At 43.2% G+C, this 14,304-nt stretch overlaps 1 protein-coding gene across 2 annotated transcripts in view; it reads left to right on the top strand.

Moving 5' to 3' along the window:
- The window catches only part of PXDNL (peroxidasin like), a 344,128-nt gene that overhangs the window by 279,857 nt on the left and 49,967 nt on the right, over positions 1-14,304 (top strand). For both annotated transcript variants that reach the window (XM_090039946.1, XM_090039947.1), the window contains exon 17: positions 1,072-2,575. In XM_090039946.1, coding sequence (XP_089896072.1) covers positions 1,072-2,575 — 1,504 coding nt within the window. The remainder of the gene's footprint in view (positions 1-1,071; positions 2,576-14,304) is intronic.

Below are 14,304 nucleotides of genomic sequence, written 5' to 3'. Positions count from 1 at the left end.
CAGTTTATTTCTCAGTGCTTTATTCAGATCACTGTTAAAGGGCAGTGAGCGATGGAGAACTACTTTTACTAGAAGATGCCTCTAGTGGTAAAAGTAATATGTTCTTCTTTAAAAAAAAAGTTTTCTAATATGTTGCTTATATGTTTCTTTGCCTAATTGCCTTCTATCACTTCTAGTTATAAACGCACATCCTATGTGCTACCCTGAGGCATTCTTCCTCTTTAATGTTTACATCATCCAAATATTTGTAGACAATTCTAATATTCCTTTTAGCCTTTGTTTAGCCAAGCTCTTATTTCTTTTAATCTTTCTTTGTATCTCAGTCCCTTTGGCTGTTTAAATGATGCTGGTGGTGCTTTGAATTTTCTCCAGTTTATCTACATCCTCCGTCTTTGAAATTCCAGAACTAAAAGGAATATTTTGGGTTTGGTCACACTGGGGATTATTATCACTCTTACTCTTTTGACATGATTCCTCTGCCTTAAAAACAAAAATTGCATTAATGTTTTTTGCTGTTGAGTTGCATTGGTAGCTCAGGGTTAATTTGTGCTAGTCCCCAATTACTCTTCGTTGTCTTGCAGCAATACTGCCTTCCAGATATCTTCTTCCCATTTAGAAGTGTTCCACAGTCTGCTCTCTCACCTCCTTGGTATTTTAACCCATATTCCTCAGGTTTAATAACATTTGAAACTTGACGACATGAATCCTGTCCATTATTTAACCTATTGTATGGAGGGTTTGGGGTTGTTTTTTTCATTTCTGTAAATTACTTTTCATGTTCTCCACAGCACCTCCCACTGCAACTGTTAAATCTTTCACTGTGGCTGTAACTTTACAGCCCAGTCCTCCCATTTCAATTAATAGGTTTGACTTTGGCTTAAGTAGCAGCAGATCCCTAGTCTCTATCAGGAAATCTGTGCAGCTTATCTCCTGATAAACGGTTTACGAAAAAGATGCTTTTATCCAGGTACAGCCATGATACTAGTATTGCGAATCTTAAGAATTTCACGTGGATTCTGAGTCATTTTTAAAATACAAGATCAATTAATTTCTTCAAATGTTGTGTTTCAGAATTTCGCTACAATGATCTGGTTTCCCCACACTACCTCAGTCTGATTGCCAATCTCTCTGGATGTACAGCTCACAGACGCTTCCCGGACTGCTCTGACATCTGTTTCCATCAAAAATACAGAAGCTACGATGGAACATGTAACAATCTACAGTACCCAATGTGGGGAGCCTCTCTGACTGCTTTTGAACGGATCCTTAAACCTGTGTATGAAAATGGCTTTAACATACCCAGGGGTTTCAATCATGACTCTTTGTATAATGGTTATCCCCTTCCACTACCACGGCTTATCTCAACAGAAATGGTTGGTACAGAGACCATAACTCCTGATGACAGATACACTCATATGCTCATGCAGTGGGGCCAATTTTTAGACCATGACTTGGATCAGACGGTGCCTGCCCTGAGTATGTCTCGTTTTTCTGATGGACAGTCTTGTAGCTCAGTGTGCACTAATGATCCACCTTGCTTCCCTGTCATAATTCCTCAGAATGATCCTCGAGTGACAAATTCTAAATGCATGTTCTTTGTTCGCTCAAGCCCAGTTTGTGGTAGTGGAATGACCTCTTTAATAATGAATTCGGTCTATGCAAGGGAGCAGATTAATCATCTAACATCTTACATTGATGCCTCTAATGTCTATGCAAATTCTGAGAGGGAGTCAGAAGAACTAAGGGATAAAACAAATCACCATGGCCTCCTCAAAGAAGGCCTACTGGTCCCATCTTCTAAAAAGCACTTATTACCATTTGCCACAGGTCCCCCAACTGAATGTACAAAAGATGAAAATGAAAGCTCTATACCATGCTTCCTAGCAGGAGACCACAGAGCCAATGAGCAGCTGGGTCTAACAGCTATGCACACCTTGTGGTTCCGTGAACATAATCGCATAGCGAGGGAACTCTTGAAAATGAACCCACATTGGGATGGAGATAAAGTTTATAATGAAGCCAGAAAGATAGTTGGTGCAGAGATGCAATATATTACATATAGTCACTGGCTACCGAAGATCCTTGGCAATCATGGCATGAAGATGATGGGTGAATACAGAGGTTATAATCCTAATGTGAATGCAGGGATTATTAATGCTTTTGCAACTGCTGCTTTTAGATTTGGCCACACATTGATCAATCCTGTTCTTTATCGTTTGAATGAGACCTTTGGAGAAATTCCACAAGGCCACCTTCTTCTACACAAGGCTTTCTTTTCTCCATTCCGAATAATCCAGGAAGGGGGTATTGATCCACTCCTTCGTGGCCTTTTTGGAGTTGCTGGTAAAATGCGAATACCTACTCAACTTCTGAATTTGGAGTTGACTGAGAGGCTTTTCTCCGTGGCACATTCCGTGGCTCTGGATCTGGCAGCTACGAATATCCAGAGAGGGCGTGACCATGGGATTCCTCCATATGTTGACTATAGGGTTTTCTGTAATTTAACTTCAATTGAGATGTTTGAGGATCTCCAAAATGAAATTAAAGATGCAAAAGTTAGAGAAACACTGAAAAAGTGAGTATGAAAGTACTTGTACTGTTTGTGATACATGGCATACTGTATCTGAATGTCTCAGCCCAGGCCATAGCACTTCTTAAATTTTAAAATTGCCTTATACAAACTTTTGCTTAATACTTTAAAAGTGTGTACCTTCTCCATACACTTTCATACCAACTTTTTCCAGCAATATCAATGATGTTTGATCAGATCTCTATTGTCCTCTTTTCCACTAAGGATCTCTAAAAACCTTTTTATCCTTCTCTCCAAAAATTGGCACTAACCATACTTGCCTGCTTTCTCCTTTAGGTGCATCACCTACCCCTTCAACCACATTTTGCTACTTCCTGACCTCTCTTACACCAACTTACATACCTTCCTCTTCTCTTTCTAACTTGTTATCACCGTCTTCTTTCTGTCATTTAAAGTATAAGAGATGAAAACTTTCTCCCATCCTCAAAAAAATCCTCAACCCTACCTAACTTATAAGATATTGTCCTCCTCCTTTCATCCTGTCTTGGTTCAACACAGTGGAAGAGCCGTGAACAGCTGTTTCAGGTTTTTTTTCTCAGTTCCCATTATGGATCCTTCCAGGTTAGCTTCTGTTCTTTCTAGTCCTTCAAAACTGCTTGCTTCATGGTGTAAACAAGTTCTTCTTAATCATTTCTCAAAAGCTCTACTTCATTTTTATCCACCTTAGTTGCCTAGCTGAACCTGACAACGGTGATCTTGCCCTCCTCAACAGCTTCTTTCTTAATTCTTGAGATACAGCCCTCTTCAGTTTCTCAGCTTCCTTCTCTAGCTTGAAGATTGCTAACAGTCTCCTTTATATGGTTTTTCTCCCATTTCCCTTTTACTGTGGGTCTCAAAGAGCTCTGTTATAGACCTCATTTTATCTTTATATTTATTCTGTGGGTGATGCCACTTGCTTATGTAATTACAGCTATTATCTGAGGGCTGGGTTGGTACAGCGCTGAGGTGCACAGTTAACTACCCAGAGTTTGCAAGCTCAAGGCCACAGCACAAGTGCTTATGGCATGGCCCTGTCTGATTTAAACAAATCTGCAAATACTACTAAATACTTTGTGAAAAGGACATGAAAAAAGCAGGAAGATATTATAACAGCTCCCAAATTAATCTACAAGGAACGGGCAGCTCAGTATCATGCAAGTGAACAGAGGTTCTTTTAAGATCTGTACTGGGTAAAATACTGTTTATGTTGAGCAGGATAGGAGATAGTTATAAAGGACAAGATTAAGAATCAATAACTTTGAAAAATTGGAAAAATAGTCTGAAGTGCATAGGTGAAACTCAGTAAGAACAAATGCAAAACAGAGTTAGAAAGGAAAAGTCAAATAGACAAACACAAGTGGTTAGACTGCAGTACTGCTGAAGATGATTTGAGGTTGATCATGGATCACAGAGTGTGTACAGCATAATTTTGCTGTAATAAAAGTTAATAACTTAGTGGGAATTAGGTACAGTATAACCTCATAAATCTGGTGTGCTCGGGACCATGCACCTGTCAGATATTTGAAAATGCCCGATTTTTTTAAACCCGAGTGGCCAGTCACGGAGTGGAGGGGGAGGGAGCGATGGCTGGTCCCGGGGCAGCAGCTGCACGGAGAACGCCAGCATGGGGTTGTGGATGGTGCAACAGTTGCTGCATGCAGCTTCCCCCTCTGCATCGGGGGGGCAGGGAGAGTGGCGGTCAGTCCCAGAGTAATGCTGGATTTTTGAGACTTCCAGATATTTGAGATCAGGATTTATGAAGTTATACTGTATTATAATTCTCATGATTATTATCATAGTCCTATTAACAGGAGTACCATGTACAAGTCTACTTTGTCAAAGCCTCACTTAACTCTGCCCAGTTTAGACAAATTGTCCTCCAGAGGATAGCAACAAAAATGATTAATGGTCTAAAAACATGGCATGTGAGGCAAATTGTTGGAAGAACTCAGATTATTTTAGAGAAGAAGATATTATAATATTCTTCAAATATAAGAAAGGCTGGTATAAAGAGAATGTTGATTAATTGTTCTGTGATGTACACTGTGGGGAAGATGCAGCTCTGTAAAAGAAGCTCCTGATTTAAGATTAGCTGCTGGCCTGGATTCGGTGGGCCAGTGGATCTCGAGGGGCCCATGGACTGAATACCAGGGTCCTTCCCAGTACCCCTTGGACATGTTAGGCATTAGGCTGGCATTGGTGCCTACCTTGGGGTCCTGGGAGAGAAGACTCCCCATCCCCCATGACTTACCAGGGTGATCCCCAGGGCCCCCATTTCCCCCAGATCATCAGAGGGGGAGAGCTTCACTGCTGGACCCACCCCTGGGTCACATGAGGCCTCAGCCTCAATGCCCCTGGTCTGGGGTGGGAGGGGATAGGCCCTGGCTGCTGGACCAAGGGGTTTCCTCCATAGGCTCTTTCTCGGGAATCTCCAGCAGCTCTGAAACCTCCTCCACTGAGATTACCTATGTTCTCTTTCCCAGGGGTGGGAACCCCAGAAGCTGAGGGGACCCCCAGAAGCTGGACCACTCCCTCCCACTGCATGGTGGTTGGAGGGGTGGTTTCCTCTACTTCAGTGGGATCCAGCTGCTCCTGGGCCTTCTGCTTGGCTTTGCAAGGGACCTGCACCCACATAGCCATGGGGTGGTCCTTGGATGGACAAACTCTGGTAGAAGGTGGGGGGTTGGGAACTGGGGCAGTTACAGCAGGGGCATGGCTAGGGATGCAGAGGGGGGCACACCCTCTCTCCCCTAGCCTGCTGCCTTCCTCCCTGGGACTCTGCCAAACTTGGCTGGGGGGTAGAGCCCCTGAGCGCACGGGGTGGGGTCTAGGTGTTGTGGCTGAGGTGCCAGGGGGGCCTAGAAGGGAGGTGCCCTGGTGGCAGGGGCACCCTTCTCACCCGTGGGAGCTGTGGATGCTCTCCGTGCCCAGCCCATGGGCACTTGTGATGCAAGTGCTACTGGGAGCAAAACCAGAAGCATTGTAGGTCCCCAAGAGTATAAAGCACCCTTACCAAGGCCCCCTGAAAAGGAATCACAAGGCACCCCTCAGCCTCCAGCCATTCTCCCACTGCCAGCTGGATCATGGCCTGTTGGAGGAATTAGCACATGTGGTGAAGGCTGGGGTCTCGGGACTCGAGTGAGAGAAGCCTCCCCAGGGTTTGGAGCTGAGGGAGCAGGACCCAATTAGGAATATAGGGTGGGGTGGAGCTGATGACCACCCAGGTTCCCAGCTCTTCTAGTGGCTCAAGGGGGTTGTACTTGCCCTCCACCATGAGCCCCCTCTCCACCGCCTTTTGTGCAGCAGCCTCCAAAGCAAGGAAAAAGACCCCCTTGCCATGAAAGCAGGAGGGCACCACAATATTGGGGGCCCCCACCACTCAAGCCAGGGCCTATACTCGGGTCTCAAAGTGCAGGTTCCCCTGCTCAGGTAGTTGTCACTTTACCCTATGGCTGCGGGTGAGTGCTGCAAAGGGGACCCCAATGCCTGAGCTGGAAGGGCTGGTGGTGGAGGGTCCAGGCCCGATGGCTGCAGGTCACCCTACAGCCACCTGTATGTAGCTGCAGTTCCCCATTGGGAGGCCACCTTGGGGTAGCCAGGGCTAGGGCCAGGGGCAGGCTGAGTCCATTTGCTGGCTAGTGTAGTGCACCTGGTCCCCTCAGGCACTGGTGGTCTAGGCTTGGGAGCAGGGCCCTTGCCCTTCCCACTCCTAGCTGTGGAAGAGGCCAAAGAGGAGCCCTTTGCACTGCCCTTGCCCTGGATCCCTAATGGTGTATATGGGGGGGTGGGGCTTATGAGCCCCTCCAGGAGGGGCCTGGCCAGGGGAGACCTCCTGGCCATGTGGGCTTCCCATTAGTGTCCCACTTGCCCCCACAGTGGGGGTTACAGGCTTGTCTACCCCTGGAGGTGGTCAGTTGGACTCTGCCCCCAGGGGACGCCTGACTTCGCTAAGCTTTGCAGAAGAGAAGCTTGTCATACATCAGGCATCAGAGGGCACTGCCGATAAGTTGCTGACGCAAATTATTATTGTCTGTTCTTGTTTTGTTATTTATGTGTAGTTGTGTGTTTGTTAAGTCAATAAACCTTTCTTACCTTTCTATGCCTGACCACACTCTCAACCCCGAACCCTCCACAGGTGGCTGGGACAACTGTACTTAAGCGATTACCCTGTTAATCACATTGTAAATAATAACCCTGCCACTTGTTCAAGGAATGAGTGTACTGATAAAATGGGAAACCAGCCCCAGAAATATTCCTCAAAATAAGTGTAATATTATCATGGTGGCTGGTTTCCATGGGGCACGGTAGTGACAAATCAGAACCAGTTCCATCCTCTGGTACAGTCCTGGGGCTGGGACTAACAGTCAGCTCATCAGTGGTCCCAACCCCAGCCAGTTTAAAACTCTGATTTTAAACTCTCCTGTGAAGCCCACTATTTTCTCCCCTGTGCTATGTCCATATCCTGCCACAGTATTCAGGAAACTGTGTATGTACTCTCCTTTATCCTCATTTTACATCTGAAGAAATGTAAGGTTATCCTGTATGTAAAAACAGCCTACTTAGTGTAAATCATGTTCAAGGCCTGTCAGTCTGATTGCTTCCTTTCAGACTTTGATCTGCATTCCCTTGCCTGTGCTTTCTTGTTTCTCTTATTGTTTATCTCCTCCTTTCCAACCTCACCTTCACTGCCAGTGATATCAGCCATGATACCTCATTTGTCTGCTTCTCCTGCAAATGCTTCTGAATTAAGCTTGTGCCAAACTCTTATCCAAAATGTTTTACCTAAAAGGATTCATGAGGACACTGCCCAATCAAACCCTGTTCTTTAGATCCAGATATGTTCTGTAATAATGAGTCATCAAAGATATGAATGTGTTTCATTAACACAGTGGTTCTGAACCTTTTTAGATTCAAGGGACCCCTCCATTGCTTTTCCGAATTTAGTACTACCCCATCTCAGAAACTAATTTAACTCATTTTTTTTTACTACAAAAAATAATAGAGTTCTTCTGTTGCAAAGAACTCAAAGACACCACAATAGGTAAGAATGTTTTTTGACACAGGATTTTTATTTGCAAGCTGTGGGCTTGTCCAGACAAGCATGGCCATGCAGTATGTGGTGCTGCGAACACGTCCGCAGCACGACATGCCACACAGTCAGGTGTTCTCCATGCTGCAAGGGCATGCTGCCTGTGCATGTGCTGCTTTGCTTTTTTTTCTCCACTGTTTTTTTTGACCCCTGGGTATCCAGGGGTCAAAAAAACGTGCAGGAAAAATAAAAAAGTGAAGCAGCACACGCACAAACTGCATGTACCAACAAAAACTGGAGCTGGACCAGCTAGAGCCATACTGCTGCTGATGCCAGCCAAGCTCTGTCTGGGGGGAATCACTGCTGCTACAGCCCTGAGAGTCCCCCAGGACCCCAGGTAAGGCTGCTGGGGCCAGCACAGTTCTGGCCCCAGCCTCCCCTACCCCCCCTGGGGTAACATGCCATTTATGGGCATGGGCATTTCCCAGAGGCAAGTACCTGAGGCATAAGGCTACTTGTCCCCTGGGAACCAAATTCCCATGCTCATCTGGATGTGGCCTCTGGGTTTATCTCATGAATCATGTGTAGGGGTTTGCACATCTAACAGTGAGGCTCACCCTGGCTAAGGATCACTACATTAGTAGATAAGAGAATTGTTCATACCTGTTGACTTATTTGCTTCTCTGCTGAGGCTCCCAACAAGGCTGATAATTATTGGCACTGTAATAAGCCTTTCTTTTCTGGTGAAAATATCTTTACATTTAGAGGTGGACTGTGATTATTACCACCTGACTACTCTTACTATGGTAGTACATCTCTAATGTAGTCTGGTCAGAGCTTATAAATTGATGATCTAGAAGTGAATAGTTCCCTATAACTTTATTAATGTTTGCTGGGAAGTATAAGGATTTGATTTTGTATGAAGACACTGCTTTTTTTCCAAGAAAGTACATTTAAACCTCCTTACCAGAATAAGTAGGTTTCACTAGCTGTACATAGGTGCCAAGTGGTGCTTTAACATATATAGTATTATATATTATGGAAATGATCTGGTATAGAAGAGTTTTCAGACCTTCACTTATCTTTCACCAGCCTTTAAACATAATTTATTCAAAAAGGAAAAATTGCTTATAACAAGTAGGTAAATAGAAGCAATGAAGAGTTTGTCTCAGATCCTTCCCTTTGTATTGCAAAATGTTTAGTGTGTGTGTCAGTGATGTGACTGGTTATGCCTCTAAGTCAACAGAAGAAGTTAAAGAAGGAATATATGGGTGATCTATACTCCTCCTCCCAATCACAGACATGTCTCTGATCCTTGCACGGTTCTGTGCCCTGGCCACATTGAAAGGACCAGGAGTTATTTATTTTTCATGGTCAGTATGTACAAATGTTGTTTCTCAGTTACTCAGTTGTTAAGCCATATTAACCTTAAGTCAGGCAAAAGTTAGGACAGGGTAATACCTTAGGCTCCTGGCAGGTGTTATATTTGTTGCATGTTATATGCGAGTGTCACATGCCAGGCATTAAACCAATTTATCCCTGGATAAAAATGGTAGATCAGCCATAAAAGTTGTTCATTGAAACTGCATCTTCTTTGTGGTGCAAAAGTATCCTGTGATGACTTTTAATTTGTGGCCAGTTGGTGTGTTACAATTTTTCATGTGATACTTGCATACAACAAATGTCATATCTGCCAGGGACCTTAAACTGGTTCAGAGATGCACAAGCTTTTGTAAGCTGCAACCTACTTTGTCAGGTGTTAGCATCTGATGAAGCAGGTCATTGCCTATAAAAGTAGAAGCATCTCAGAGATGCTTCTCTGCCCTATCTTCTGCCTGTTTCTGAATCAGTATCCTTTGGTAACTTATTGTGCAAAAAAGTATTCAAAAGAATCCATATCAAATGTGCAAGTCATATCTTTTATCAGAGACTAAATTTGTATAAATGTATGAAAAAAACTTGAAATATACAATAATACTGATCATTAGGCAGCACTTTTCCAATGACTGTTTTCAAAGTGCCTAATATATATAAAATAAAGAAAATAACAACATTACCAATACAACTCAGAAATCCTACCAAAATAGGAAAACTTTAAAATGTGGCTTTAAAATACTTGAGGCAGTTTAGTTTTTTCCAGTCAGTAGAAACTTTGTCACTTGATGGTTCTGTGCCTAGAAATTGGAACTTAACAAAGGGGTAATCCTGGAACATATTAACCTCAGTGAAATGTGTTTAGATATCAAATCAGGAATGTATTGTAAAAATGTCAAAACCAAAGTAAAAAAGTCAATAGTTTGCTTAGCAGCGAGTGTCAGATTGCTATAGCAGAAGTGTTATGGCAGCTGTTGGGCAAGATTCAAAACTCTACTGTAGCAGACTTTTTTGGAGCAAGATGCAATTTGCACACCAGCAGCCCTGATGAAATAATTTCAGAATTTATTTAGAAATTACTAAGAGTAAATGTGGTCATATCACATTTTCCACAAAATGTTGGGGGTTGTTTGTTGGTTTGTTTGTCAGAAAAAGCTGATTTACCACAAGATTTTTTTTCCAGGAACTTTTCTCTTTCAAATATTTTGTTTGTTAGGGAAAGGTTTTTTGAGGTTCAGGTTGGGGAAGGGGAATGGAGAGGCAGAGATCCCACCCTGAAATAGCCATGAGCCCATTGGTTATGGACTGACCTAGGATGTAGGAGAATTAGGTTAAAAGTCCCAGCTTTGCCTGCTTCATACCACAGACTTGTAAAGGTAGGCTTGTCTCTGCTTTCCATTAATTTGGCCAGGAGAATATTGCTTTTTGTTTGTACCTTGAAAAATATTTGCATTTTTCCCAAGTACAATGTATACTTTTTTCTAGAAATATTTTAATTTGTATTTTATCTGCTTTGCTTGCTTTCTGCTTCTATATGGTTGTGGTATTTTGCAGTAGTGTTTTAGTCATATCAGCGCCTCATTTTTTAATATGCATTTGGAACATTCATTTATTCAGCAAGTGGCCTCTAAGGCCAAGGTTTTAAAAAAAATGGGTTTCTTACAGTTAAGCCTCCAAATCCACATTTGGGCGTTTAAATAGACTTGGGCATCTAGCATCTCGCATTAATTTCAGATAGCCAACCAATTATTAAAAATCTTAGTCCAGAGACCTTATACGCCTTATGACTATTAGTTTTTTGTCAGTCGTCTTCACTGCTCTTCTGGAGAGAGAAAATAATTTTTAGTTCAGTTTGATTCTAGTCTCCAGTTTGCCTTGTGGCTGAAGAAAAGGTCTGTAAAATCAGATTTGGTTTTAATTGATTTTGAGTATTGGATAGCACTCTAGATTACTCTTCACTCAAACTACTATAATATCAGGTTTTAATGACGATTAAATCGAACAAAAATGTTGATGGAGCTGTTTTAAAATATCAGAAAGCTTTTTCCTTCTAACGCATCTTTCTTCACTCTGAACTTAGCAACTCCCTTTTTCCTTCCTTGCCTCATCTTCCAGCATTTTTTCAATTCAACTACTTGTAGACCTTGAGCTGAAATAGTGGGGGAAATATAGCTTCTGAAATAGTTATCTTCCCTTTGTTTTTCATGTTTTCCAGAATCCCTACTGTTCTTGTATTTTCCTTTTATATAAATAACATACTACAAATAAAATGTCAATATTGAAGAGTGTAGTAGTTTAGGTCAACTAATTTTAGAACAAATTATGTGGCAGAAAAAATAATGTTATTAAAGCATTAGTACAGATTATGATTATAGTATAAAGAGGCATTTCTTGTTCCTGAGATTGAGAGGTATGGACAGCTACTGCACTTACATGGATGATGACAGAGAATCAGAGAATTGTCTTGAGCTAGTGAACCAGTGACCCTTTAAAGCCTAGTATATCATTGATGATATTCAAAGTTGCATTAAGTCTTCAGTCAGAAGGAAGGCCAAGGAGGGGCAAAAGTTACTTGTGGTGAAGTGGGCAGGGTAAGGAAATAAAAGTGAGCCTCATAGATAAAAACAAAATCCAGCTGAGGGAAACAAAACCTCAGTTAGAAATATGAGACTGTGTTTACTGCACACTGTGACAATGTAAATTTGTGGTTTTGAAACAGATGAACATGATAAAAATCATGTACTAGCATTGGCATTGCTACAGAAAATAGAGACTAGTTGTCAGAAAATAGAACAATTCCTGTAATGCAGAAAGCTTTACAAATAAAAATATCAGAGTATCCTTTTTGCATTTCAAAATAAACCTGAGGCTATTTAACGAATTTGCAAGCCAAGTATTTCCTAGAGGTACATTCCTGAGAGATTGCTTTAGAATACTTTTATTTAGGAGAATGCTGCAAATTAGCAGCTTTCTTCTTTTGGATTGGGTCCAAGATCCATTGGAATCTTTTCATGGACACTTTACTGGGAGATGAATTAGTCCCCTGAGCTGCAAATTGATCTTGATATTTATGAAGGTGGTTAAAAATGAATGGTTTGAGGAAGTAGTATAAAAAGTCACTGTAAATGTAGAAATCAAGAAAACTGTTGCTTTGCATCTGTCTATAAACAGTAACACCTCAAAATATGCCAAATCTATGCTTGAGTTAACTTTCTCAAAAGAAATGAGCCTGTCATTGCTATAGAATGGGCTGGGCTCTCCTTCAATAAAAAAATGTGCTTAGAGTACAGTCAGGAGGGTGCAGGGCTAGAGCTGGAAACTGGTTCTGTGGTTCCAATAGCAATTCTACCACAAAGGATGCAGAGAGAAGTGCAGCTCCCCGCTGTAACCGAGAACACTGCAGGGAGGGTCTGAGTTACAACAATCCCCTGGAACAAACAGAAGTTCACTGTTGGGTCCAAGCGGGAGGAGAATCTAGGTGCTGGCTTTGAGCCTGTAGCCGTTTTCCTCTAGTGATGACCCCTCCTCCCTGTGAGGTTTCAAAGGTTTCAGAATGGAAGGTGGGAAAGGGAGCAGAGGGAGCTTGTTCTAAGGGTCCCCCAGCCAGCACTGGAGGGTGGGGGGTGTGAATTGGAGCCCCCCCACCTTTGGGGGCACTGCAATACACCCACCTTATCCTTTAGCAGGGGCTGAAAAAAACTCAAGCCAAACTCTACCCACTCCTTCCCCTCTGGGCCCCCCTTTCTGAAAACAGCTTGAGGCTGGGAGGCAGCACAGGCAGAAGTTACAGAAGACACTCTGTTTTGAAACGTCTTCATCTGACCCCTCATGCAATGAGGGTTAAGATTTTTGCTTGGTTGGCCATTTTTAAGATGTTTGCAGCCATGCACTTGTTTGGTCATGGCTATAAACCTATTTCGGTGGCCATATCAAGTAAAAATTGTCACTTCTATCTGCATCCACAGACAGAGCTACTTCTGAAATGTTCTAAGTTGTGCTACTGATGTAGATTTCTTAATCAACTGTATCTGAGGGTCCAGTATTGGTTTAGTGTACTCCATGCAAACACAGTCCTTAGGCGAAGCATGAACAGGACCCCCAATCTTGCTGTGGAACATTTGTGTCCACAAGAGAGGTCCTATGCAGTAGGTGAAATTTCTGGAAACATCCAGTCTTTCTGAGTGGCACAAACTATACCTGGTAGGCCTGTGCAAAGCAGGTAGTATTCACTTTGGATTCGGATTCAGCCGATTAGGGGGACATTGTTTCAGATTACTGTCCTGAATCAATTTGGCTGAACCTGATTCAGAGATTTGACAGGTGCTGAATTTCTGAATCAAACAGGCCCCATCCCCTGCTCACTCTCCCAGTCCTATCAATGGCTGCCCTGCCCAGCCCCAGTGTCCCAGCACTTAAAAAACCCCCAAAAACTCTGCACTCACCAGCTGCTGCGAGGTGAGGGAGTGATCCCCACTGCCTCACGCTGTTTGGGGTGGGGGCTCGGCCACAAGTCCCCAGGGGCTCCAATGGCTGCTGTAGCAACCGGTGAGTGCTTTTTTTTTTTTTTTTTAAGTGCTGGGACACTGGGGCCAAGTAAGGGGCTGATGGGCTGATTGATGGGGCTGGGAAACTGGGCAGGAGTCGGAGAGTACTCAGGGCAGCTGGAGGAGCAGGCAGTGGATGGGGCCTGGTAGAAATCCCCCTTGGTCTCCTCGTTTCTCCTTGATGTCCCTCTCCCCCGCCCCCTACTTATTGGCATGGAGCCTGGGTACAGATCCCTGCAGCGGTGAGCGAGGACTGCCCAAATCTCCAAATCTTCTCCAGATCTTTTCCAAATCAATTCAGACCTTTTTATTGGTCTCCCAGCTCAATTTGGATTCAGAGATTTAGCTACCAAATTGGGCTGAATCTCTTCCAAATCGAATCAGCAGCCGAAGCTTCACACAGCCCTAATACCTGGTGCACCAGAGAATCAGGCTCTGCTTGTGTTTTGCTAAGCTAAGCTAAGAGCAAAATAATGGTTTCTTATAACTATTGATTTACTCTGTAGCAGCGGTTCACAGCATTTTATGAGCAGTAGGCCAAGGCAACCCAGTTCAGTTGCAAGGTGAGGTGGTGCTTCTGACCTGGCCACTGGTATGGTCACATCTCCCCATGGCATACGTAAAGACCCCCAGCTCCATGGGCCAGATAAAATGGCCATAGATTGCTGACTCCTGCTCTAAAAAAGAAAAAAAGAGTCTATGCGTTAAGAATGAAAAAGTTTAATTTTGCTTGTAACCACCCCCAAACATCTGCACTTATTTTGTTGCTTTGACCTCGTTGTGTGGGC

Source organism: Crocodylus siamensis, chromosome 3 (assembly GCF_052110815.1).
Source record: "Crocodylus siamensis isolate JL-2025a chromosome 3, ASM5211081v1, whole genome shotgun sequence".
Lineage (NCBI taxonomy): Eukaryota > Metazoa > Chordata > Crocodylia > Crocodylidae > Crocodylus > Crocodylus siamensis.
The sequence above is the reverse complement of the archived record's forward strand: the minus strand, read 5'-3'. Positions and strand labels throughout refer to the sequence as shown.